The sequence below is a fragment of the Pteropus medius genome, unplaced genomic scaffold (assembly GCF_902729225.1).
Source record: "Pteropus medius unplaced genomic scaffold, Ma_sr-lr_union100, whole genome shotgun sequence".
Lineage (NCBI taxonomy): Eukaryota > Metazoa > Chordata > Mammalia > Chiroptera > Pteropodidae > Pteropus > Pteropus medius.
In genome coordinates, this window is record NW_024351731.1 from 1,296,057 (window position 1) to 1,322,729 (window position 26,673).

General features: G+C 46.8%; 1 protein-coding gene across 1 annotated transcript in view; it reads right to left on the reverse strand.

Annotated features, from left to right (window-relative positions):
• Positions 1-10,955: 10,955 nt before the first annotated feature.
• KCNQ3 (potassium voltage-gated channel subfamily Q member 3) overlaps positions 10,956-26,673 on the reverse strand; it is a 221,833-nt gene continuing 206,115 nt past the window's right edge. Inside the window, 7 exon segments of the mRNA XM_039845886.1 lie at positions 10,956-11,407; positions 11,410-11,665; positions 13,241-13,325; positions 15,036-15,137; positions 17,566-17,697; positions 18,187-18,289; positions 19,036-19,238. Coding sequence (XP_039701820.1) covers positions 10,956-11,407; positions 11,410-11,665; positions 13,241-13,325; positions 15,036-15,137; positions 17,566-17,697; positions 18,187-18,289; positions 19,036-19,238 — 1,333 coding nt within the window.

The window sequence follows — 26,673 nt, forward strand, 5'->3', positions numbered from 1 at the left end:
AGTTTTATTGGAACTTTGGCACACTCGTTCATTTACATACTCTGCAAGGCTGTGTTCCCGTTACTATGGCAAAGCTGAGCAATTGGGACGGAGCGTGATGGCCCACAAAGCCTGAAATATTTACTCTCCGGCTCTTTACGGAAGAAGTTTGCCAACCCCCGGCCTAGAAGAACTGGCACAGTCGGATTCCTGCTACTTGTACCTCCCAAGTTCAAGGCTGGTCTTTCTTGTTTGGGCTACTGGAATTCCTGCTAACTTGTCACCTACAACCACCTTTGATTCCCTGAATAAATGTCCCCTTTATCACCCATAGAGATCTTTTCCTAAACAACTTGGTTGAGGTATAATTTCTATACTATTACATTCATCCATTTTAGTTCATTACTTTTAGTAAATCTAACAAACTGGGTAACCATCACCACAATCTAGTTTTAGAATATTTTTGCCACCCAGTAAGATTCTTTGTGCCCATTTGCAGTTCATCCTCCCACCCCCACCCCAGGCAACTGTCTACTTTTCGTCATGTAGATTTTCCATGGCAGTATTTCTCCTGACTGCTCTCCGTGCCTCTGCCCTTGGCTCCTTCACGGTTCTCAATTCGGAAGCCAGAGAAGCCCTTTTTAGCATAAATCAGATCACGTAGTCCTCTACTCAAAGCCTTGCAGCGACTTCCCGTCTGACTCAGAGTCAAAGCAAATGTCCTTATTCATAATGGCCCCCAAGGCCCTTCTCAACCTAAGTCCTCTCACTTCTCTGGTTTTTATCTCTTACTCCTCTTCATTCTGCCGGCCCCGCCGCCCCGAGGCTGACCGGCCCAGGACCAGAAGATAAACTGTGGGGAACGTTTCCACCTTTGACGTGGAGTCGGGATACAAGGACAATTGGCTTTTTCTCAGGGGAGACACCTTACCCATCTTCAGGGTGGGGAAGCCACCGGGTCCCAGGGCTACTGGAAGCCCTCGCGCGTTGTTAGATGCTGCCGCTAGTAGAACAATAAGTATTCCCAGGAGTATCTGGGATGCGCAGCTATGAATGGCTTCTTGCTCCATTTATGCAGATGGAAAGGGATTTTCTCAGGGCTATAATGTTTAGGCTCTTTCTCTGTCCGTCATGCAGAGACTGGAGGAGGGTAAGTTTTGTTGAGGGAGGAATATATGGTTGCAGAACCACCAAGTCAGCCACAGGCCTTGGGATGACAGATGCGGACCTCGGAGCTGGATGAGGACCTTGTATCAGAAGAGCAGTTATGTACTGTTGTTACCGGAGGTGACAGGCACTGTTTTAACAATGAAATATGCCCATTGGCAGCATGACCGGCTTGCCCAGCGTTGGCCAACTTTGTCCTTTGACTTACAGAGTGAATAGTGGCCGCCTGGCTGGGTTTTTGTTTACCTTTGAGCATGTAGGGTTTTCGAGAGGGCTCATGTGCCAGATGCTGATGACACCCCGCCGCGTATGCTCTCCGCCCACGCGAGTTCCCCTGCAGTTGCACCAGACAGGTCCCAGCACCCTACAGCTCCCCACCTCCACTGGGCATGTCCTTCTGCTCCTCTGCCTCAGGCCTTTGGCACCTTGGCACTCGCTCAGCTGATGCACAGGGAAACCTGACAGGGTAGGGCGTGTAAAGCTCTACCCAGGAAGAGCAGGAGTCGACACATGAACGGCCCAGATTCCTGTCCCAGGGTGGAACCATTCTTTGGTTCTGAGAGGTTTCCTGGTGGAAGTGAGCCCCATCCCCCAAGATGATTACTTCACTTTTTATTGGCATGTCTTCCTCCCCGTTCTACTCTCCCTGCTCTCTTGGCCGTGTTTCCTGGGATCATTTTCCAAATAAACCATCCGCACCCAACATCTGGTCTCTATTCTTGTGGAAACCCAGTGAAGGCAGCCTGGCACGTGGGCAGAGAATAGAGTCAAAAGCTGTCACTCCCTGAACATTTGCCGTGTGCTAAGTTGTCTGTGCACATCAGCTCAGATGACCTTTTAAAGAGAATGTTATTCTCTCCACTTTACAGATGATCAACGTAGGCACAGAAAGTTTGAGTAACTCCCTGGGGTTCTCCTCCCCAGCTCCCTCTTTCTCATGAGAAGACATCCCTTCCTCCTACACTGAAGGCAGAGAGAGACGATCCCACTCCAGCTTTACTAATCTCCTCCCCACTGGCTCACAGTCTCTCTACATCACCACTCGCTTTGTCCCGCCTGGTTTAGGAGATGAAGCTTCTCCAGAGGAAGTAACGTGGCTTGGGGGCAGGTGGTCTTGGGTTCTGTGTGTGACTCTTCCACTTAAGGGTGCCTGAGCCTGGGCAGGTTTCTGGGCCTCGATGTTTTCATCTATATAATGGGAGTGACAATGTTTGATAACTGTAATAATTGGATAATGTTTTACTAGACTCCGCACCTCCACATAACAGCCGTTTTGAAGGAAATGCACAACCCACATCATTCATTCCTTGTGGCTGTGACCTTTTGCATTTGATTCTTTTCTTCCTCTGAGTCTTTACTCCATCAATGTTTTTTCCTTTTTTGTGCCTTTATTCTCTCTGTCTCTTTGTCTCTCTGTCTCTCTCTCTCTCTGCGTCTCTCTCTCTCTCTCTCAATTGCTTCTCTTCTCACGTCTTACAAATACACTCGTATCCCTTATCGCCCCCTCCTGCAACAAACAACAACCTGTCTTTACTCTTCACTCCATGTCATCAACGAAGCAAATACCATTCTGCCACATAATCATTGAAATGTCTATTTATTAATAAGTGGTGCAGTATTTATTTGTTTTAAGATAGAACATAAAAAAATCAGGTAAGAATCATTTGCATAATATATATGGAAATCAACCTATTAAAGTTGTTCAAATATTGGACAGAGCCAGAATATAAATTACACATACAGTTTAAAAATTACAGGAAATGATATTATAAAGAGCACTAAAGGCCACTTGTGGAATAGTTGAGTTCCCGTGTAAGCCAGAATGTGAAGAAAGCCTACTTGTAGCATGGAGACAAATTCAGGGAGCAAGGCACCAGAATTCTATGCCGTGAAAGGGGGTTAAAGAAAATATAATCCAAAATCAAATGCCTTGGATTTGTGTCACTGGAAATTTGCTCTTCGGACGTTGGTGTTGTCGATCCCTGCTACGTTGGAAAGATAACAAGGAAAAAGGAGAGCATATTCCGTTGGAAGCAACGTAGAGAGCATTTTTCTCTTTAAAACAGGGAACGATCGACCAATCTGATGAAGGTGCTTTTCGAGATGGGGCAGAGCCTGCTTCACGTCTCCAGCAGCAAAACCTCTGACGCCTGACAAAATGGGTTGCCACCAGCCTTGGAACTTAACCCACATGGGGACTCAGAGGCTGGAGCTGCTTTCTGCTCCTCTCCTGGAAAAGTATTTAGAGAGGAAAGAAGGGCCCCAGTACCAGGTCAGGTTGGCTTCTCCCAGGAACCTTGGTCTTTTAATGCCAAGAAAGAGAATCACAACTGTACTGTGCGTTTGGCCTCCTGGAGAGTGTTTTTGAAGACACGCTTGTTTCTGCAGGATTTTAAAGACCTGAAATATAGGTACAGACTAGAGACAGAAAAAAACCAGAGTCAGGAGGGACATTATTTGAACTGTTTTGGTTAAGACAGTACCAGGAAATCCTTGGGGCCCGAGAACAAGGGGTACTTATGGGATTATATGAAGCCACACCAAACTCCAAGAGCTAATGGGTTCCAACATAAACCAGATGAACAACGTATGTGGCATCATTTTCTGTCACTGACAGCTGGATTGTGAAACTACTCAAAGGTACAGGCAGGACCCGCCAAATAGGTGAGTGGAGCAGCTGAGGCAGGAATCCCTCTTCTCTCCAGGAAACCAATGGGTCTACGCTCATTTTACTGTAAAACTGACTGGGCAGAGGCGGGGGAGGCGTGGCGGAGGACCACAGGACACGCTTGGGAGCGTTTCCGTTGACCCGGGAGATCGGGGTGGGGGAAGAATGAACTTTGGAGGCACATGGGCTTTGGTGGTGATCCCAGCTCTCCCTCTGATAACGAGTGACCTTTGGACAGGCATTTTTCCTCTCTGCTTCAGCTTCCTCATCTGTAGAATGGAGACAATACACCTGCCCCGTTGGGTTGCGATCAGGACTGCGTGAAGTCAAGAGAGATAACTATTACGTTGCATGTGACTCAGAGAGAGCTTAGGGTCAGTTTCTCTCCCCTTCCTGGTCTCCATCTAGTGGGCAGAGGAGGAGACTGGAACATTGAAAGAAAATACACTGTTTTAATTACTTTTAGGCATCAAGTTGTAGTTCATTTGACAAGTCTAAGAGGAATTACAAAATATAGTCTTAAAAACTGGGCTAGGCTTTTGACTGCTTAATTATAAGTCACATTCAGATTACTCTTAGGTAGAGCCCATTTCGACTTATTTCCTGCCCTGAAACTTATTTTAAGAACAGTGCTACACGGAAGCTAAGAAGACTTAGGTTGAATGACAGTCTTTAAAATGAGAGGGTCAGCTATTGCTGTCCAAGGACTTGACCACCTTTCTGACTACGTCTTAGGAGCTTCTGGTTCAGTCAGATTCAAGAGAACAGAACTTCCTGCCACAGGGTTTCACAAGGGCCGTGGGGAAGCCTGCCAGATTCGGGCAGGTCTATCCCAGGGGCACCGTATGTGGAAACTGACCATGGAAAACTATATCTGAGCCAACAGAGGCCTGTTTACTTCCTAAAATAATTTCCTGGGTACACAAACATAAAACATCTTAAGCTGAATCTCATTTGCTTCTTTGTCACTTTTGGCGAAGAACCTGGAGACCTAGTTGTGACCCGGTCAAAATCAGAATTCTCTGGGACGAAGCAGGAGGAACCAGGCTGTGCTCAGGTGAGACCCTGAGATCCCAACACAAAGGGACACCGTTAATAGAACTGGCAACTTGGGGTCTTATTGATCGCAATAGAGATCACATCCCATTTCCTAAAATCAAACCCATAATCTTTTTCAAAGAAAAGTTCTGTTAAATTGGATACAATCTGAAGCATGATTCTGGAGCTGAATGAGTCCAAGGGATGGGCCAAAGAGCTGAACCAGCCCAAGCTTGACAGGACAAGAAAGGGCCAAAGTGGGAGAGGTCAGAGGAGGGGAGGGGAAGAAGGGACATTGTCATCTTTCAAAGCATGCGGTCACCACTCGTATTCGAGAGAAGTCCAAAAGATGTCTGAACCAATGTGTCTGGTTTAAGTTTCTCGAGTGGCCAAGAAGTTCTTCATCTCCTGGGCTCAATTGCAGTACTCCATTCTCACTGGCGCTCTGACTTTTTAGTTTTTGATCTCCAACATCTGGACCAGGAGTCAAGAGACTTGGGTTCTCCATTCACTCTGCTACCCAATCGCCCATTCAGACATTGAGTGTGATTCCCTTTGCTCGAGCCTCTGCTTCCTGATCTAAGAAGAGAGGGGGTGGTTCTGGGTGATCAAGGTCTCTTCTTGCTCTGAGTATCTAAAAATCTATGAGTTTGTATCTCATGGCATCTATGCTAACAAAGCACAATACTAGTCACAATTTTCCTACAGGAATGCTGAAGTTGAGGCTGTTAAAGGCCAAGAACAAATCCCAAAGGGAAGGTTGGAGTAAGCTTGAATCTTTCTTCCGGAAGTTCTCCATTCATTGGCAGAGTGTTGTCTGACAGACACTGTGGCAGGGTTGATTTTCGTCGTTGAAACCACTAGTTCCTTTGTATTTAATTATTCCTGCTTTTTGGCTTTATCTCCTAGAAATCATACTTTGATGGTGAGGAGGGTGCAGTATCTGGACCTGTATGTTTCATGGAATAGCCACAATTCAGCTACTGGGATCCAACAGTCCTGCTCTCTCCATTCCAATATTCCTGCTTTTCCTCATTTTAATAAAAACGTAAGCATTTTTATTTGTAGAGATGTATTTATTTAACAAGCAATTGTAAAATTGCCTGATTTTGTTGTGTAATAATTGAGATTGTATCTTCACCACTCTTTTTCTGAAAAAAAGATTCTTTTCTGGTGTAAATTTAGAGTATATAAATAATACCAAACATCGAGGCAATGGAGTTCACACATCCTGTAAAAAAGGAACATGTTTAACAGTCCCCAGTATATGGCTGTCACTGTACTGGGAACTTTATACATATGTTGATTGTCTCATTAAAAAAGTCAAAGCAAGCCAGAAAAGTAAAACACTTTCAAATGTCCTGAAACTCAGGGCTTTCATCCAGGTCATCTCTATATCCTTCCGACCTCTGACATTTCCAATACTGGCTTCCGAAACCACTGAAGCCATGCGGATAGCCTGGTTCCTGACATAGCCCAACCTGGGCATTGCGAAGGTGTTTGTTACCTGCTGCCTTGTTTAGGGGACTGTTGGCTCAGGTTTGAACAGTGGAATTATCAGTAACGCAAGAAATATAGGTTGATTTGAATACGAAAATAAAGGACTTACAGTCTTTAAAAACGTTCATCCTGAAATAAGCAAGCCTTCAAGGATAAGTGAGGACATGGGGAAAATTCCCAAGGTACCTGGGGTTCGGAATGCAAAGAAAGTCCTGTGGTTCTAGTGCCTTGGAAACAGATTCATGGGGAACAAAGAGCAGCTATGCAGCATCTTTTGGGAGAGGCCTAGCTGTGCTTGGCAGCACTGTCCAAAGTTCAGTCGACCTCTTAGAGCACTGGAAAAATGTCTTCTCCTGCCCCAGAAGAATGTGACCAGCAGATCCCCACAGGCAGTCACACCTTTCTCTTGAAACAGATGCTGTGTCTCGGCCTGCACCATATGCCTCTGTTAGCCAACACGATGAAACAGAAGTAACTCAGCATCTCATCTCAACTCAAGGAGAGATTTAGAGAGGAAGAGAAGGTTGGTTTTTTTCAAGAACCTTCCCAGATACTCTAGAACTTCCTTTTTGTACAGATTCTCTGGAGCTATAAAGTCCAAAGCATTGGACCCAAACTCAAAAGTCCCCATTCAAACCACTCAGTCCTCCCTGGGCTGATGGGGGGTTATTACTGTTTTGACGCAGACTTTTTTTTTCTCTCATTTACTCCATGTCCAGTCTCCCAATGATTCCAGCTGAGATGCATTCCAATCTGTATAGAGCTGTCTTCACTGATGCAATCAGATCTTTTCTACTCTTGGTAGGTATAGTCAGAAGGGACCTCTGATATTTGAGGCCACTAGATTCCTAGCTTTTTGATGGCACGAACTGTGGTTTTCTTAACTCTGAATTTCCAGTGCATTGCACAGTGCCTAGCAGACACCTTAATAAATCTTGTAAATGAATAAATGAATACGTGTTTTTATGACACTGTCATTAGAGTGGCATTGAATTATGAGAATGCTCTTTGCAAATTATGAGTAGATCCTGTTTACATTAGGATGTTCTACAAGTAATTATTCCCTTAGCTTACAATGTCCAGGAACTGACTTGCACAAAAGAGGCAAGGCATAATGCATACTTGTTAATTAATTAGCTAATTTTGGACTACACTGTACCTTGGGGTTTTCTAGATCTGTTTTTATGAAAACTAGAGCTTCATAAGTCTAAGCTCTCAGTTCCCAGAAAAAGTATAGTGTATAGAACTTTCTTAATTCGATGTTTTTTTTTTCTTTTTCTCTTACAATTTATTTTTCTTAAACTTTTTGTGTTTGCTTGCACGCTGGTATTTAACAATCAGAACTCACACTTGATCTCAAGTACTTTCTTATCAGCCTAGTAGGGTCACCTTTCACCTAATATTTGGAAAGCAGATATATCTTGTTCATCTTGATCCTGCCAAAACATGACCTCTTAAAAATTTCATATATCATATTGGGACACACAGGGACCGAATACATATAATGGGATCATAGTGTCAGTTGGGAAAATCATGCTTAGTTTTTATGATGAAATTGATTTGTCCCAATTTCTTGGGATTCCACCAAAACTGCCAGTTCCTGGGCAAGTTTCCTGTTATAGCTGAAGAATTATAACCTTGGGCCATGTTATTAGCTGGTTCTTTTGGATTATCCCATAACGTGGTTCTTTCGTTTGACAAAAAAGATCTTTGTGGAAGCACACGGTTTCTCCCCATAACTCATGCTCAGTTCCAGACCTTGAATTTCTGCTTCATCAGGGCCAGCCATGTTGATGACATTGTCTGTAGGCAGGTGTGGTTTGCTTTTCTGAAATGCATTTTTCCTTTTTATGGGGAATAGCAAAGCAAAATATTTCAGATCATGTTTTCTCTTTCCTTTTGTGTTTTCTTAGATGAGGAAGAATGGCTTTTAAGAGTCTTATCGTTCATTCTTTCATGAAAAATATATTTTGCTTTTGCACCGACAATGACAACTTACTAGATATTGGAGACATGTAACGCAAACCCAATCCCTGCTATCATGGCCTTATGATCCATCAGAGAAGCTAGATGACCCCTGTATGGTTTGGGAAATAATACAGCCTCCAATCTATTGTAGGTTATTAAAAGGACCCAAGGCAGTCCTCTAACTTTGGATCCATGGTAACTATTTTTAGCTTGAGGATGAGAAAGTTTCACTCTTCCAGCTGAGAACTCCACTGAGTTGTTGGCAAATGCTTCTACTAAGACGCTGAGGCCAGTAGGTTCTGTAAGAAGATTAACAGGTTAAAAAAATAATTGGTTCATACGTGGAGAGTTTGTTTCCCGTTTTTTTTGTGTTTTTGTTTCAGATAACCCATATACATAAAGAAGAACATAGGAACATGTTAGATGGCAGGTGGCTCCATCATTTTTGGTGAAAGATTCTAGGAAGGTCAGAATCAAGTCCCATGCTCTAGGGCAGGGGCACGGGGATTCTTAGGTCATCGACTCCAATGGCACTTTTGGGCACATCGAAGGGAGCTAAGAGGAGGACAAAGGAGCCATGCCCTTTGTCCTTCAGATTGCTGGAAGGTCAAGTGGCGAACCATAGGGGAGGGGTTTCACGTCTGCGGTCATTCTTGTGGATTTCCAATCTCATACTTTAAGGTCAACACCCATCCATGTGTGGGACTTTCCATCTAAAACTTCCTTTCTAACTCTCACAATGCCTGCCCTGGCCAGGGATTCCGGCTTTTGGTTGCAAATTCCTAAAGTCAGGGACCGACCCTTCTTTGTTACTGTGTTCTCAGCCTTTTGTCCAGAACCCACTGACATGTGGGTTTCAAAGGATCAAAACTCCGAGGGAGCAGTCCCTCTGTCCAACATAGGGCAAGGCCACTGCGTCAGGTCACAGTGAAAGCATCGACCGGATGTCTGCCAGAGCTAGGACAGCTCTCGACAAGACCGCGAGGGAGAACGTCAGTGATACTTGTGTGTAGACATTTGTTCAGGCCATTTTGAGCATCTTGATGGTCACCAGAGTGACCATCCACAACCAGTGCTTAGATGTGTGAAAAGGATGAGATGCTAGCTAATACTGTGGAATAGTCAGTTAACTAATTCAGCCCAAACCAAACAGAAACCTTTTCCATCAAATTATTTCAGAGAGTAGCAGAATCTCATAAGAGGCCACAGCTTATTAAGCTTGTGCTTAATAGCAATACTTATATAGCTGGGCAGTGTTCTCCAGGCTGGTGCTTATACTTCATTTAGTCTTATGGTTACATGTGATTTACAAAATCTGGAGGAGTAATAATGGATGGTTCTGGAAGTTTTGCCCACTTGCAGATTAAAAAATGCTGTAGCTTACTTGTATTATTATTTTTTTCCTGGAACCCAAATGCAATGCATCAGTAAGCATATTTTGCAATAAAAGCAGACATCGGCCTCCTGCTGGATAAACTGTGTCATAGAGCTCTCCACATGACACAGAGTATAGGCATCTTGGCACAATTTCTGGGTCCCACTGTGTAAAGGGCAGAGTGGTGCTGTCAGCGGAGACCACGTAATGGAGTGAGTCAGCTGACTGGGCTTTGAATGCCAGCTGTCCGAGGGACAATGACATGACCTTGGGCCCGTCTCTTTAACTGAGCCAAAGGTTTCTCATTTTTACAAAGAAGGATGTGGACCAGATCCTTTCTGTGCCTTCTTGACTATAATTTCTATTTGAGACGGGTATTCCGTACAAGTTCATGGGGAGGACTGTGAGTTGGAACCTCATTTCGAAGGCACTGAACTTAGCTGCTGCCCAGAGGGACACCCCACTTCTGATAAATGTCACAATCTTGGGCTACACAAACTGGGAACTATTTTAACTTGTGTATGTGTGTGTTTTCTTCCTGCCAATTCATAACTCGTCTAGAATGCTACACTTGGAACTACCATCACTTTCAACAAATGGGAAAACCGAGGCATGATACCAGACAATGGCAGACCAGATGAGGTCTCTTTAAGAGCTTTTCGAAGGTTCTGTCAGTTTTTTCTAATCATTTTTTTTAAATTCTTGGTTTTAGAGATGTGATGACTATCTCATTCCTTCCCTGACATTTTAGCTCAGAAGGCGACCTCATTGGTATGCAAGGTGTTTTTGTCGAGAAAATTATTTGCTTGCTTCAGAAAGCAATTAATCAATCACTGGACTGTTTTACAGAAAGGGGCGGTGATCCGAGAAATAAACACTACTTTCCCTGCTTACCAAACTAAAATCCAAACCAACCAACCAAACAGATAAACAGCACAGCTCGTCAATAATTTCTCCCTGTACTGGTCCAATCATGATTAAAAGGAAGAATAGCAGATAAATGTGTATCCTAGAAGAGATTAGCAGTACCATTTATATAGTGTAAAGTCATGCAAACCATGCTTAAAAGGAAGCAGCTTCGTTGTGGTGACATGGGGAGGAAAAGGCCATGACAAGCCCCTGCCTGGCTGGGGGGCCACCACGCACATGCATGCATTTGATGCAGCCACTGGTGACGTCACTGGTAAGTGTCGGGTGTGAGAGCAAGTGAGCTATACAAGTCTGTCTACATTACAAGGAGGAGTCGGCCCATGACCCCTTTTAAATGGGCTTGTTGGAGGGGGTCCATATCGAATCAGAGATCCCGTCGCCTGTGGATGACAGAGGCATGGAGCCGCTGGGCGTGAAGGGGTCCGTGTCCGTGTCTGTCTCACCCTCGGCGAGGTACCGTTTCTCCCTCATCCAGCTCGGGCCCCCGCCCGGGCCAAACACATCGTCTCTGTCTTGGGAGATGCTGAAGCCACTCGGAGACCGCTCCAGTTCCTCGTGGTTGACCGACATCAGGGACAGGGGTGTGTCGCTGTCCCTCGTGATGCTGCGTCTCTGCCGCGGGGAGACCCAATCCGAGCCGGGCAGTTCCGCCTGGGACTGGTAGCTCACTCGGGAGTCGAGAAGAGTCAAGATAGGCAGGACGGTGGGCCTTTCCAGAAACACTGCTGTGGAGGCGGGAAGGGTCGCCTGAACCTTTCCAGAACTGGATCCGCCTTGGGGCGCGTCACCGGGTCGTGGGCAAAGAACCCGTAGGGGCCGAATTTGTCAATGGACACCTGCTGGAAGCCGTAGGGGGCGCCAGAGGGGCCTGTCTCGGAATAGTTGCAAATGATGGTTTTCAAGTCCTCCTTCTTCTCCAGCCCGGCCGGCGAGGAGGCCCCCTTGGCCGGGTAGCACTCCGTGATGTGCAGCTGCATCCGTTCCATGTGCTGGATGTGCATGTCCACCAGGAAGTCCAGTTTCTTCCCCATGTCGTGCACCTGGAAAACACAAGCAGGCAGGAGTCACCGCATTCTCCGGGGGTGGGGCGCTTGTCCCTTGTCAGGAGGAAATACTACGGCATTTGCTTTTCAGACAGGGAGAGGGTTCTTACATGTCCTTATAGTAACAACGGCCTATTATTTTGTGCCTCCTAATTTCGAACCCTGAACATGTACTAGTGTGAATTTAGAAACCGCCTAGGTAACCCGGGCCAAGGCTGGAAGCAGAGAGAGTCTGAGGAGGAACATCATAGGGCTTCTTTTTTCCCCAAGGAGGAGGCGGCCTGCTGCTGGCTGTTTGGGTTAAGGGGCGGCAGTTCTAGATTTGCATACGTCCTCTGGAATTTCACAGGAGCCCGTGGCTGGTTGGTGTTCATTTTTCCTACGTGATGATATAAGCCCCAAAGATACAGGCTACGGTCGGCAGAAACTGAGCTTCTCAGAACTGGACATCCTGCCAGGGGCCTTGGAGGCCAGTGGCAGCTACATTGAGATAGACTGCAGTGCACGCCCACCTGCCAAACTGGGAACTTGTTTAATATTTGTGAGCGCATACACATGAGTGTGCATGCATGTGTGATGTTCTCTTCTCAACAAGCCACACTCACCAGGAAGCACTGTGGGCAGGCGTGTCATCCCCTCTTGCAGAGGACGACACGAAGCATAGAACTAGGTAATGGCCGAGCTCGCACCCAAGCCTTACTGGTAACTACTGGTTACATAGCTGTCGGTATCTGACTCTCTTTTATGGAACTTAACGATGCTACCTCATTTCATTTTCTCAACGGCCCTATGAGGTGAATATTATGATTCTCTATTTTGCAGATGAGGAAACAGGGCACCAAGAGATAAAGTAGCTTGTCAAAAGTCACGGAACTAGAACATGGGAGAGCTGAGATATTTTGAAAAATATGAATTAAAATTAAAAAAATGAAAAATGATATTCTTGACATGCTCGAAGAGAGTAATCATTCAAATGTTCCCTCTCTTCTTCTGCACGGATCCGATTTTGGGTTATGAATAAAATAAAAGGATTGATGGGAACCCTCAAGGAAAATGACAGTGCCATTTATCCAGAATTCCGTTCGGCAAACGACGTTAGAACACACGCTTTCTTTACTGCGGAAATGAGAGGTGAGCGACGAGGGGCCTTGTCACACGGGCACACGCTGACCTGGACTTGGAGGGAGGGAAGGATAAGGGTACAGGGAAGGGGGGAAGGGAACCAGTATTTCTCAAGGCAATACCACGAAGCAGCTGGCATTCGCTGACTGTTCACTGTGTGCCGGCTGCTCTTGCAGGCAATTCACGCATGTCGACTCCTGTGGTTTTCACGGCAACCTTACGAGGCACGAAATCTCCATTTATAGATGAGAACACCGAGGCTCAGGACGATTCAGGACCTTGCATATATATGGTCACCAAGCCAGCGAGTGCTACATCGGGCATTGAATGTCCGTATCCTTCTCTCAATGGCAGATACTCACGTTATGTTATCACCCTATGAGAAACCAAATGCCGTTTGAAAGTAAATTTTATATACTTGTTCATTGGCGAGGGAAAGGAAAGACCGACCTGTCTTTCGACTTTCACGAACTTCCCCATCATGCTTTGGTCTTCGGTTTCCGATGTGGATGCTCTGGCTACGAATGGTTCATTCCTAGAAAAGAACCAACAGTTCATTAAGAGCGTGTCACCTAATTTTGCTTCGCAAGGTCGCTTTGGCTCGACGGGCCACGGTCCCTGGAGCCATCACTCACACTCATGCTTGTGCAGTCTGGAAGAGGCCAATTCTGAAGCTACGTTGGGTGAGAAAAGGCCAAAATTTCCCTGACTTCAACACTGGTGTGTCTCATACTGACCTTCAGGGCAGGAAAACGTGAAGCCAAATATTAAGCTGCTTGGGGAGGCTCTGTGTGGACCTCGATAAAGCCCCTAACTGTGCCTAGAGGGTTTGGTTCCTTTAAATGACATCGCTTGGGCTTCAGTCTCAGACTCCTGGTTGAGAGCTTCTGCTCTGAGGGTGTGTGGTGGGGCGTGTGGAAGGAGTCGTCTGATCTCTGAAATTCTATGCAGTGGGTATCAACAGTTTGTCGTTCCATTTTGCTAATAGTGGAAAACAGATGCCGAGTCCAGAAAACGCTGTGGAAGGTACGCCAGCGAGACTGGGACTGACAAGTGTGCTGCGTTTGCTCTTTGGCTATGCATCGTCATGTCTGCCCGAACTCCAGTTAGTTCCAATATTGTTATGTTCTATGTAGAAGAACCTTCCAGGGGAGTCTAGCCAGTGCTCAAAACCACTAATGTCAGCCACTTTCTAGGTAGTTAATTTTCTCTCACGGGCCATCGGCTCCTGCTTAGCCCTGGTCCGTCTTTGGATGAGCAGCCTTGAATTAAAGCAATGTCAAAAACTGCTAAATCCAGCCCACTAGCTTCTTCCTTATCCCACACGAGGTTTAAAAACAATTAAGCCATCTCAAAAATGGGAATTTCACATAAAATCTGGATATTCAGCTTTTTAAAAAAAAATTAGACTATCTGGAAACAGAAGATCTTCATTCCTAAAATTAGCAATAGCAGAACAGAGTGACAATTACCACCTTGGGTGGGGCACATGCCACCCAGGTCCCCAGGGTCCACCACGCCCTATCTTTATCTCCCGGGCTGACGCTGAAGATCAGACACCTATGTCATCTCGCTCAGGCTCTCGTTTTCTCTGTAATAAGGAGCCTCATTATTAGACGGTACATAATATTCTTATGCTGACTCCCTTTACTCGTTTGTGTTATCTGCCTTGACAACATTTGGGAACAAAGAAATGTAAATTCAGGTAGTGGACTTGCTTTATTCATTGGGACCTTCAGAAGAAAAATTTTCAAAGTTTTTTTTTTTTTTTTGAAGTGGGGAGCATTACGCTCTGCTGTTATAATGTTTGGGGGCCCCGACATCTGATTTCCTTCTCCAGGTTTGTCTGGAAGAGGAATCAATCAGTCATGGTGACTATGTGGGAAAAGCCAAAACAGCCGGCCAGGAATGCCTTGGGCTCTGCCGACACAAAGTATTCTTCGGTTCCAGTAAAACTCACAAAACTTCTCTGGTTTTGTAAAAAGGAAACCATTATTTCCATTTGCAATAAGCATAAAAAAATGTGTCAGCCACACGGTCTGCGTAGAGGGGCGGTCAGTCTTTTGCACAGAACCCATTCAAATGGCCACAAACCAGAATAGGCTTCAGACTCTTTCCGTCTATTTTATTTGGGGGACTGGAAACCTCACCCGACCATAAAGGGTCCACAGGGAGACGTGGGGGCAGGGACACTCCACGGGCCGTGGCACCACACAGCCTGTCAGTCAATGTCCGCCAGCCCCACCTGGGAGATTGCTGAGATGGGTAGGTGAATGCGGCTGCCCCTTTCTGAGACTTCTTATGTTTTGGGGTGGATGGCGGTCCAGGGGTGAAAATCATATCTATTCTGGAAGAGAACACACAAAGAGGGAGATGAGATTACAAAGAGCTTTACACGTACACAGAGGGAAGCAGCTCGATTTGCACCCCGTTCTTCAAGAGTGGGTTTGGAATGCATGAGAGACGGGAACAGAGCCAGACGGACGCGGAGCAAGAAAAAAAGAAACTGTATCATCCCCGTAAATTACTATCTTTTTCCTTTGGTCTGGGGGTACCAAGGGGCATTTCTCAGGGGAGAAAGAGGCAGTCGAGCCACGGAGATGGGGTGAGGGTCGCGCCTCCGTACTTCTTATAGGAAACGTCTCGTGTGCTACCAACCTATCCACTCTCCCAGCTCTTTTATTCCTCCCAGAAACATCTAGTTAGGCGGTTAAAGCCTCAAGTTAAAGCCTGCTAAGCCCTAGGCTGAGCTCTTAGCTGTGCCAATCTCTGCCGCTCTGCAGGCTTCTCTGGCCATCAGAGGCTTGGTTACACCTGACGCTAGCTCCCACACTGCTTCCTCCACTGCGCAAGGCCTAGCTACCCCTCCCTGCGGCTCCGAGCACAACAGGGACAAATGCTGCCACCGAGCTGCAGGGCGGGGGCGGGGCATGGGAGCAGCCTCGAAGGCTTAGCGTGGCCTGGGACCACTCAGACCATGCTCCCAGAAGTAGCCACGGATCACCCGGTCTCCGCAAACCTGGCTGCTCCTCCCCTGACACCACCACGTACGTACGAGCCGGCCACTGCTTCCTCTCTGGCCTACTCTAACACCCCTGTAGTTGATGACATGCTATTAGCCATCCAGGCAGTCAGCCTGCAGCCGTGACTCGTGGAAACACACTTGCCAGGTACGTACAAAAACGATGACAGTTTAAAGGTTCGCTCTACGTTAAGATGGGCCGATATTTTGGAGTCGCGTGTGTCCCAGACATCACGTTCCCTCAGTCTCTCAGAGCCACATTTGCATAAATAACAGCACGCTAGGCTCAGAACTCGTTCGCACATCCATTCGCTAAGCAGGCATCGGGCATCGGCGGTGTGCCTGCCACTATGCAAAGCGGCCGCAGTTAATATTCCAGTTACTGATAAAGCAAGGTCACAAACAAGCATTCCTACAACCCAACAGCGTCGTGAACTTCCGGCTCGTTGAATGTGGTGGTCCTAGTAACTCTGCAGGACACCCCAGGGGGGAAATAGTATTCAGCTGAGGAGACAGAGGTCTAGCAAGGACCCGACTCATGTCCATTTGAAATTTCACACAGGTCAGAGAATGAGCTTCAAATAGGACTTTGGTTTTCTGATGTCAGTTCTATGACCCCTGACAGCACATTTTTCTTTATTTTTTAATGGTTTTTCTTTAAAAAATATTCCAATTCATTAAAAATTCAATACATTTAGGAAGTAAAAAAAAAAAATCATACATGGACTCGTCATCTCGGTAGACCCACTATCATCTTTTGGGGGCAGTCTTATTCCTTTTCTCTGGGCCCCCCCATATGGGAGAGTGTGTGTGTGTTGTGTGTAATTCCAAGGAAACGTACGTGCGTATGTTTTTGTGAACATATTGCACATATATATTAGTTAATATCATCACGAGATCTGGGCAGAGTATCCGTATATATAAATATGATCACATATACACGTGTACATGCATACGTCTGCATGTATTATTAATAATCTTTTTGCGTCACAGATTGTATAATTTTGTATCTCATGAGATACCTTTTCTAAATGCCATTTGATAGCTACGTAACGTTTTAATGAGCGCAGGCACCGTTCTCTTCCTGCTCGCTGTTGTATCACTCAGGAGGTGAGAGAGAACAGGAGTTCTGTAAGCTGTCTGACTTGGTTCGACTGCCCACCCACTCGCTGGGTAATTCTGGGGTGAGCGCTTTGCCTTCGAGCTTTGGTTTTCTCATTGGTAAAATGGCAGCTGTCACGCGCTATCTTACGGGGTTATAAGGGATTAGACACATATGGGTCGAGCTCCCAGGTGGTCGACAAAAATGGTGGCAATTATTAGTTGGGCATTGACGCCGTTTCCATATTTTTGCTATTACACATAACAATTGGTGAACATTTTTGTAATGTGGTGAAAAATTTATATTTAGAATTAGCCAGCTGGACCCAGCTTAGATGATTACAATTTCGCTGGCAACAGCCAAAGCATCATAGTCAGGGGCCAGTGGGACATATGCCTTCTCGCCATGAGGCCTGATCGGCGTGTTGACCTTGGCCGTGTCAATGTCACAGACCTTCCTCCCAGCCTGTTTGATCTGGAGCTGGTTGGCCTTGACATCTATAATGTCTGACGAACATATCTGTTCTTAAAAATCTCTCCTCTGCACTGTGGATCGTTTCTGAACGCTTTTCGCCCTCGGCTGTAAGGTTCACCTGGCTTTGATTCCTTAGTGATCAGAGGGGCAGCGTTCCCCCAGGTGCGATGGCCTTACCTCGTCTGCAGATGCTTTACCCTGGAGAGCATGTCCAGGTGCCCTGCAGAATACTGCTCAACCACATCCTTCACGTCGTAAGGCCTCAAAGTCTCCTTGAACTTTTTTTTATAGAGACGGAACTGTAGAATTCTGTTAGGTAGAGACATTTGCAGATTATAGTCTCATCTGATACAGACCAAAAAAAAAAAAAATCCTATAATCAATCACCTTGTTAAAAATGCTAACTAAAAAAGAACTAGATGGATGAAGATAGAGGAAAAGCTATTTTGAGAAAAAACCTATAAAGGAAGAAAAATCCAAGTCCATACATCCACTTTCCCAGTTTCTTTTCAGACAGGTGGTGGCCAAAGACACACAAAAGCATGACAGTTGCAAATACGTCAGAAGCCTGTGGGAGCATTTTTATAACAGGAGAGAGAGTCACCCATGATGACTTGCTAATGTAGGAACTGTTTTTCTTTAGGTAGCTCCCCTGACACACTCTTTGTCCCTGACTCAGGGGCTCTTTGAGAGGCCACCCACCCACCTCCCCAAAGCCAAGAGCACTTTACAAACCCATGTCCTGTGGCATTGAGCTGGGGGGCCCGGGGAGGCCCACGGGTTGCGGGGAGGCCTTACCTGACAGCTCGGATGGCAGCCTTCAGGGTGGGGATCATGTCTTCGATGAGGAAGTCATTCCCGTAGCCCCTGTCTTCCGCCATGGGCTCCCCAGTCGCGGCATCTGGGAGGGAGACACACACATCAACGGCAGCCACAGCACGTGCAGAGGCTCAGGGACCTCGTTCAGTCACAGTCGTCCGAGCTCAACTTCCAGAAACTTCATTCCACTTCCGCAAGCCCCTAAGTGCTCCTCAGCTGTGAAGTCATTCAGCCTTTCTTAGCGCCCTCCTTCTGTTACCCAGATGTCTGCGTCAGAGGTGCCCACGCTGCATGGCTGTTGGCTGGGGGAGGCGGCTACGAGGGAAGTGACGTGAGTTCCAGGTTCCAGAGTGGCCCCTTGGGGGCAGCCCATGCGGGCATCAGTCAGACAGACCTGAGTTCAGATTCTTGCTCTGTCAGCCATTATCCTTGTGACATTGAGGAGGGGTCATTTGCTGAGCCCTGCTCATCCCCAGATCTCTGTGCACTTGACCCCTCGTCATCCTTCAAGTTGACCTCTATATAATGCACGCATCAGGGCCACCCTTACGACCTATGGGGATGTGTCCTAAGGGTGTCACAACTGTGGTGATTACGGCCTGGGAGCCATACCTTGGGAGCCCCCTGCCCTCTTAGCCGTGGGGAGCTGTCACAGATGTCTGCAGAGCAGGGTACGTGATGAACAAGACAAACCAGAGGAGGAGGGCAGGGAACGGGCTGCTTTGCAGACTGGAAAGTTCTTCAGTGGGGGAGGGAGGGAGGGAGGGAAAAGCAGAAGGCTTGGGGGAGTGGAGTGGGGGGCTCAGGGCCGGGGAAGGAAGGCCTTACCTTCAGAGCTCTGCCAGAAAGCGTAGGCTTTCATGCGGAAGGCGGTGCGGAAGCGTTCTTTACTGTTTAAGCCAACAGGCTTTGGTTCTTTAGAGGGACTTTCTTCTATGGCATCTACATTCAGAGGGGTAAATAGCTTTCCTTTAGTATTGCTACCACGAGGATTAGAAAGGCGAACCCGATCCAAGAGACCCAGCTTTTGGCTACAAAATAAGCAAAAGTGAACAATTTTCCTTCTTGAGTGCAGGCTTTCATAACTCCCCGTCCCTCTCCATCAAGACTCACGCATTCTCCTCCACGCGTGAAGGGGACCAGCGCACCCTCAACGCTAAATCTGATGTAGCAGCTCGGGTTGGGCGGGGCCTGGTGCCCATCCTAGCTCGACAGTATGCTAGCTAGGACACCTCGGGGACATTTCTTAACTTGTCTGGACTTCGGTTTCCTTCTATGCTCCAGCGGAGCGTTTACATGAGCCAGGCAGTTCATGCCTGGCTCGCAGTGGGCTGCAGCGAAGCTTCGTTCAGTAACTTCCTTTGTACCACTCCGTGGTGCCCAGAGAGCAACTTACACAGCAAAAGCCTGATCGAGAATTAAATGACAGAAATCACATAAAGCAGGTACCCTAACTTGGTCTCCACGGACACCCCCACCAATAGAATTTAGGGGGCGTCCATGAGCTCGGATGGGAAAAACATTGTTCTTTTAATTTCCTAACCTCTCACTGAAATGTAGCATGTCTTTCTATTATGGATGCAAGTGATAAGTCCCAGGAATGCCCCGAATGCCCCCGGCACAGCCTGTCGCTTCCCGCAACAGAAGTCACAGACGTGTCATATCCTGTTATCTCCAGGTATTCTATGCTTCAAAATGATGGTCGTGTGCAACCTGCCTCTGGATCTTGTCATTAGGTTCGTCACAGAGAATCACATACATGACCGCGTCTCAGCTGTTTAAATATTTTGATGATTATGTTTCAATATAGTGTTGGCCCTTAAACAACATGGGTTTCGGCTGCGTGGGCCCACTTACACATGGCTTTTTTTCAATGAATATACAGTTGGCCCTCTGTTTCTCTGAGGTTTCCTGCCTCGAATTTAACCAGTCACAGAGGAAAACAGTATTTTGGCTCCACGGCAGAGAGCCCGCGGATATGAGGGGCCGACTGTACGCACTGAGCTTTGCCATTTTTATGTAAGAGACTTGAGCGTCCACGGTAACCGAGGGGGTCCTGGAACTAATGATCCTTTGTGGATACTGAGGGGCCACTGTCGTTAAATTTGGGGGAGTAAAAAGTTATATGCGGGTTTTCAAGTGCTCAGGGGTCACTCCCCAACCCCCACGTCGTTCAAGGGTCCACTGTAACCAGTTTCTTTTGTAACCGTGTGCATTTTATTTATGGATTCAAAATTGTTATTCTGAAAAAGGGTCCCTGGACGCCATCAGACCTCCAAAAGTGTTCTTGGCACAAAAACACAGTTAAGTCCAACATGAAGTTACCCTAGTGCAAAGTCCAGCTCCACCCCTCACCACCTGGGTGGCCCAGGGCACACCCATGACCTCTCTCGGCCTCAGTTCCCTCATCTTTGAAGCCTCCGCTTCACCTGAGTGCTATGAGATGATGTTGGTCAAGGATTTGGCATAGAGCCTGGCGCACAGTGGGTGCTCTACAAATATTAATTTCTTGCCTCTTATTTCTCAGCCTCCACCCCTCACCCTAGCGGGCACATGAGATGAAGTCCTTTTTGTGTGGTACATACCAGCGAGAAGCCACACTGCATGTTTTCACATATCGATATACTCAAGTCAGTGGCTTTCTCTCCATCACCCACGCAGGGCCTAACACACAGTAGGTGCACCATGTACTTGGGGAATAGATGCGTGAGCGAATGAATATGGGTTTTTGAATAAGCTCTGCATCAGATGAGATCCTTTAGGATTTCTAAAGAGTATGACTTGTTATGACAGCTCTGTGCTTGGCCCTAAAGCTGCTGCATCTTTGCGGTGTGGTGTGGCGTGGTCAGGAGGTCCCAGGTTTGGAGGCTGGAGCATCCCTCCAGCCAAGCAGGTGTCAGAGCACCGCCCACCACCCAGATGAGCAGGTGCCTTATGCTCTGAGCACCAGGTCCTCATGGGTTAAGTGAGGCTCACAACACCTGCCTCTTAGAGGTTTGGGGAGCATTACATGTGGTAATATCTGTCATGTTTCTCGCCTTCAGCCTGGCGATGAGAAGACTCTGAGGCATATTTGCTTAACAAGTAAATAAGTGAACATATGGCTGAACAATTGTTATCCCTGACTCCCTCTGGACTGTTCTCCCTCACCCAGCTACAGTACTAATTTGCCCAGGGTAGATTTAGAGAAACTCCAAAACCTAGACAGCTCCATTTTCCTTGGCCCGCAGTCACGATTTTTGGAACTGCCTTCCTCATCAGTACTACACGGATGACTAATAGGACAGGGAATATATCAGGGTCCGTGGGCTAAAAATACTGGACGAGGCAGGAAATCGAACACATACAGAAAGCTTAGCTACCGAGGAGATGAGTAAAATGGGGGCTTTAGGCCAGTCACTTCCCAGGCCCCCTTCCTCATGGCCCCTGCCTACGTGCCTTGAGGGTCTGTCATTCCATCCACGCTGAGCCCCTCGCCCATCCCCAAGTCTCCTCCTGCGTGCGCCCAGGTCCTTCATCTCGCCACACCCTGCCCCCCCTTCGCAGCTGACCTCATTCCCATCCACCTTTTAAAACTGCCTGAACGTCCCACCTCGGAAATTACATGCTTCCCTCCGCTTCAAAGATACTTGTGGTTTTCTCTGTCACAGTGTTTAACACGCCGTATAGAGGCCGTGTGTTCCCACGTCTGCCCGCCCTACTGGGTTGTACGGTCCCAGTAAAGCACATGCTATGCCTGGCTGTCTTTGCACCCAGCACGCGCCCCTGCTCGGCACAAGGCAGGGACAAAAATGATGGGTTTCGGGGGCAACACCGGCCTGGGTGGAAACATCCAGAGAAAGATGTGCCTTATCACAGAATCCATTCACGCTGGCCCCCAGCCTCCTCTCATGCAGCGATGACAACCAGCCACTCAGCCCGCGTCACGTGGGGTTGTTTAAGGGTTAAATGAGGAAATGCATATTGAGAGCTGAGCCACTGTCTGGGATTCTAGAAGCCTTAGATAAATGCTGGCTGCCATCATTACCTTGGTAAATAATCCTCTTCCCACAGAAGCAGTCGAAGGCTAATGATGTGCGAAAAGGATGGATAAAATTTCCTGGGCCACAAAGCTGTTTTTTTTTCCCTTTGTTTCATTTTTTATTTTTTTTTGTAAATGAACTGAAATGAGTTCTTGGGATTTGTATATTATTTTACAGTGCTTCTTTTTTATTTTTAAATTTTTTTCAATTACAGTTGACATTCAATGTTATTTTAGAATACTTCTTAACGCTAGTCTCAAACACTCCCCATTGTCACTGAAGTTGACCTCGGCAGGTGATAAGTAAATGAGGAGCTTAATTCTAGATAAACTAAGCAAGACAGAAATAATGGCAGCCACTCTGTCTGACTAGAAATCTCAGCATTAACTGTTGACTGTCAGAAAGGTAATGTGATGCCTCTCTGGGTTCTATCTGTGCTGGATTTAGGATTTGCTTGTCTGGCATTTAAATGGTTCATTTCAACTGCCAACAGTCTGAATGGCTTTGGCTATGTTCACTTAATATCCCGTTGGTTACAGAGATGGATTCTGCCAGCATCAGGAATCCAGATGTGCCGGGCGCAAGTCAGAAACCTCAGCTCTGAATTACTCACAGCCATTGCACCTAAGAGGCTTATGGAATTCTTCCTCCAGGAACGCGGGTGATCAGTTTACTTCTTAATTGGGTTGCCTGAAATCCAAGGCCCCAAAGGATAATCAAAGGCAAGGCAAAGCGCACCCCTGAAACTTAAAACTCATCTCTACCCTTCTCCATATGGATCTGTAGTGTGTAATTCAGGGCTGTGCTTACAGGGTGCTGCAGGTTTAAACAGAAAGACACCGCAGCAGACGTCAGATTTCCGTGGAAAGCTGAGGTCCTTAAATGTTTAAAAGTGCGAACAATTTTCAAATACGAATTGGAAAAACTGCAATAGACAGAAAAGTAAAATCAAGTTCGCTCTGTCCTGGGCCGCTGCAGACCTTGCCCTGGGCTCCTGCCTCACGTCTCGGCCCTGGGAACTCCAGCCATGTTAAACTCCGTGCAAGTCCCTGACTGTCACACTCCCCAGCCTTTGCACATGCTGTGACCTGCACCTGAGGAAACGTCGTCCCTCTGTTATCTAAACGACCGTGACCTACTGTGTGAAACTTGGTCCAAGATCAGCCCCAAGGCTCACTTCCACTCTTGGTCCAATGGGATAACCCTCCACCATGTTTTGTTCAGGCTTTTGTCAACCATGGCGCTTGGCCACCACCGTGAAATCTTTGACTTAATAGGTACTCTCTCGCTAAAGCAGTGTTTTCAACCAGGGACCATTTCCCCCCTATTTCCAGTGGACATTTGGTAATGTCTGGAGTCACAGTTGATTGACATCACTTGGGGATGCTGATGGCATCCAGTGGAGAGAGGCTGGGAATGCTGCCAAACATCTACAATGCACACGGGTGGCTCCCCACAACAAAGAATTATCCTACCCAAAACGACAATAGAGCTGACAATGAGAAACTATAGGGTAAGCTCTTGGTTCGGAAACTGTGCTTTGTTCCAGCATTGTTGGTTGGTCTGAGACATTTCACTGTATGCCTCTACAGCATTTTGATTAATGAACGATATAAATGTTTTTTTCCCCAAAAAATTAAAATTAAAAACTAAATTAAAAAAACCCCATGTAGCCCCCCTGCATTGGTAATTCCCGGTGGTTATGCCGTCCTGCTGGATTCTGAATCTCCCTCTACACTGCCATGTCTCGTCCTTATACACTCCCTCCGGGACTGAGTCTTTTCCTGCCCCAATCTAGAATTTTCTTACTCCCAATTCAGTTAAATTCTCTTTTGTCCCTACTCTCGAATGCAGCTCTAGGCCCACTTTTGCACACTGAAAACTCATAAAAGTGCTCAGATGAACCAAGTGCCGAGAGAGACCTAGGAGCAGTCATTTTAAATGCAGCTCCTGCCCCACCTTCCCGCCCGGTACGGAATGAGATGGAGGTGGCGGAGGGGTGTCGACGCGGCTGTGACGTCACACAGAAGTTGGGAGAAAGAAAACCCAATAGGGGAGATGAAAACCCAGCAGGTGGATGCATGAGCACTGTTTTCAGACCGACGGAACCAAGTCAGAGCCTGCGACACGCTCTCGTGTGCTAAGAAATGAAGCCCTCGTGGGTAGCGGGGAGGCTGCATGAAGCGGAGGGGGGACCACCCTCTTCCACATTCTTGCCAAGTCATTAACACGGAATTCCCACACTCTTAAAAGAACTCAGAAGGAACCTCTAGCCCTCCACTGGTTTCTCCTCATGGGAGGAGTGGGTTATGGTGTGTGTCATAGCTGTTGGCCCATTTTCTTGACTGAGTGGCCTTCCATATTAAAGGTCAATTATGCATTCGAGATCACACGTGGTCTCTCCCTGGCTCGCAGTGGCCCATGGGGTCAGACAGGTCATGACCCTGTGTGGCTGGCTGGCAAAACGTGTGCTCTGTCCAAGTGCTGGTCCCAAGACCACCTTAGTGGGAAGTGTCATGAAGCTCACCATTGCCTCCAGAGACAATCCCTCTTTACCCACCAAATGCAGCCTATATGTTGATCCTTCTTTGAAACTCCTACATCCCTTTCTCAGTTGGCTCATAATTCAGAGAGAATGGTGCTATAAATAGGCACTCCCCCATACTCCGAAAGGAAAATCGAAACTAAGCCCTGAGGACATGTCGGGGATCACTCTGAGGTTAACGAAATCAGTCCGATCTGCATCTCAGTTACTCTGAGGCCTACGCCAGCGTCACAGGGTTTGGACGGCAGGAGAAAGTACTAACAGCGATGGGATTGGTCCAGGGCTCTTATGTTTGCTCTGGGTAACAATTTTCTCATCAGTAAAATTAGGGGATTGGCTTAGTTGAGCTTTCGACTCCCGCACGCCTTTAATAGCCATTGATTCTAGGGCACAAAGGAGACTCATTGTCAACATCATCCATCACCCCGTGAGATGACATTCATGTGGCTGATGTCACAGGGAGAAGGCACGGTGTGAATTATGGTGTCTGATCGAATGTTCTTTCCCGCTATAGCGTATCCTGGCTCTTTGCCTTTCCCTGCCTCTACCCCCATCTCCCCCCGCCCCCATCTTATGGCAGGGACCCCAGCTACGTGAGCCAGGAATGGCAGAAGAAAACAAAACAACTGGTTAGGTGACTGCCCTCAACAACCCTGAGGATCAGCATAGCGGTGGGGACCATGAACTATGGAGCCAGAAGCCGCCGGATCCAAGTCCTGTCTTGCACTTTCTTAGCTGTGTGACCTTGTGCCAGTTACCTGCCTCTTTGAATCTCAGTTTTCTCATCTTTCAAATGGGGATTAAATATATATAGTTTTGATCTCATGGGGTGGTTATGAGGGCGAGATGTGCTTCCAACTAAACCTGGCAAACATAAGCATGCTTTATAAATTACTATTATTATACCTGAAATTATCCCAAAGAGTGATCGTCTACTAAATTTGACAGCCCTGGAATGGGAAGAACATAATACAAGATATGAAGTAAAGAAGTGGCCTGGAACAAATTTCTTCCCTCTCCGAAGACGAACGCAGAAGAGTCCCAAAGGCTGCTGTTCAGACCGAACTGTTTGAAAATGCAAAGCTAACGATTGGGCTCAAGCAAGCAGTTATTGTCAACAGTCAACTGTTTTGAAAATTCAGAAAATGCTAGCTTCTCTCAAATAAGTGTCCTAATTATCAGCACTGCTGCATGTCTAGTGAGTAGTTATAACGGATGTTCAAAATGAGGTCCCTAACATAAAATATTAGTCTTTTCTGCTATAATCTATAGAACAAATAAAGCTCAGTATGGCTTATTGCTAATGTTCTATAATGCATTATTATTTTCAAGGATTTGAAAATTTATAGGTAGAATTTATGCTTGTCACGGGCAACCATGATTTTTGCCCGTTCTATGTGTCATGCCTTATTCTTCAGGAAAAAGGACCCTATTCTACTGGGGAACTGACTTCTCAAACTTCAACCAAGTGACTCTAATGGGGGCTGCCAATCATAGCATCTTGAACCCACACCCACTCACTCTAACAGGTGGATGCATGAGCCAGAATTGGGCTGGTAGGAGCCTCTTACTCTCTGAGCCATAAGGATTATCCCAATTGGGCCAATCTAAGTGCTTCTCTGGGATTTCTGAAACTGGAGTTGGGTGAAGGACAGGTGGACAGAGACAGAAAAAATATATGATCTTGGGGCTGCCTGCATCCTCGCTCCATCCACATGGAAACAGTCAACCGAGAGCGCGAGACCAAAAAAAGAAGCAGAGACGAGAGAAGAGGAGAGAAACCCCAGCCCCATCCCTCGTTTCTCAGGGGTTCCCGCCCACTCCGATGGGTGACTGCTGAGACATTACATTTTCCTCCTAGTCTAAGGTAGTTTAAGTTGGGTTTATGACACTTGTAGA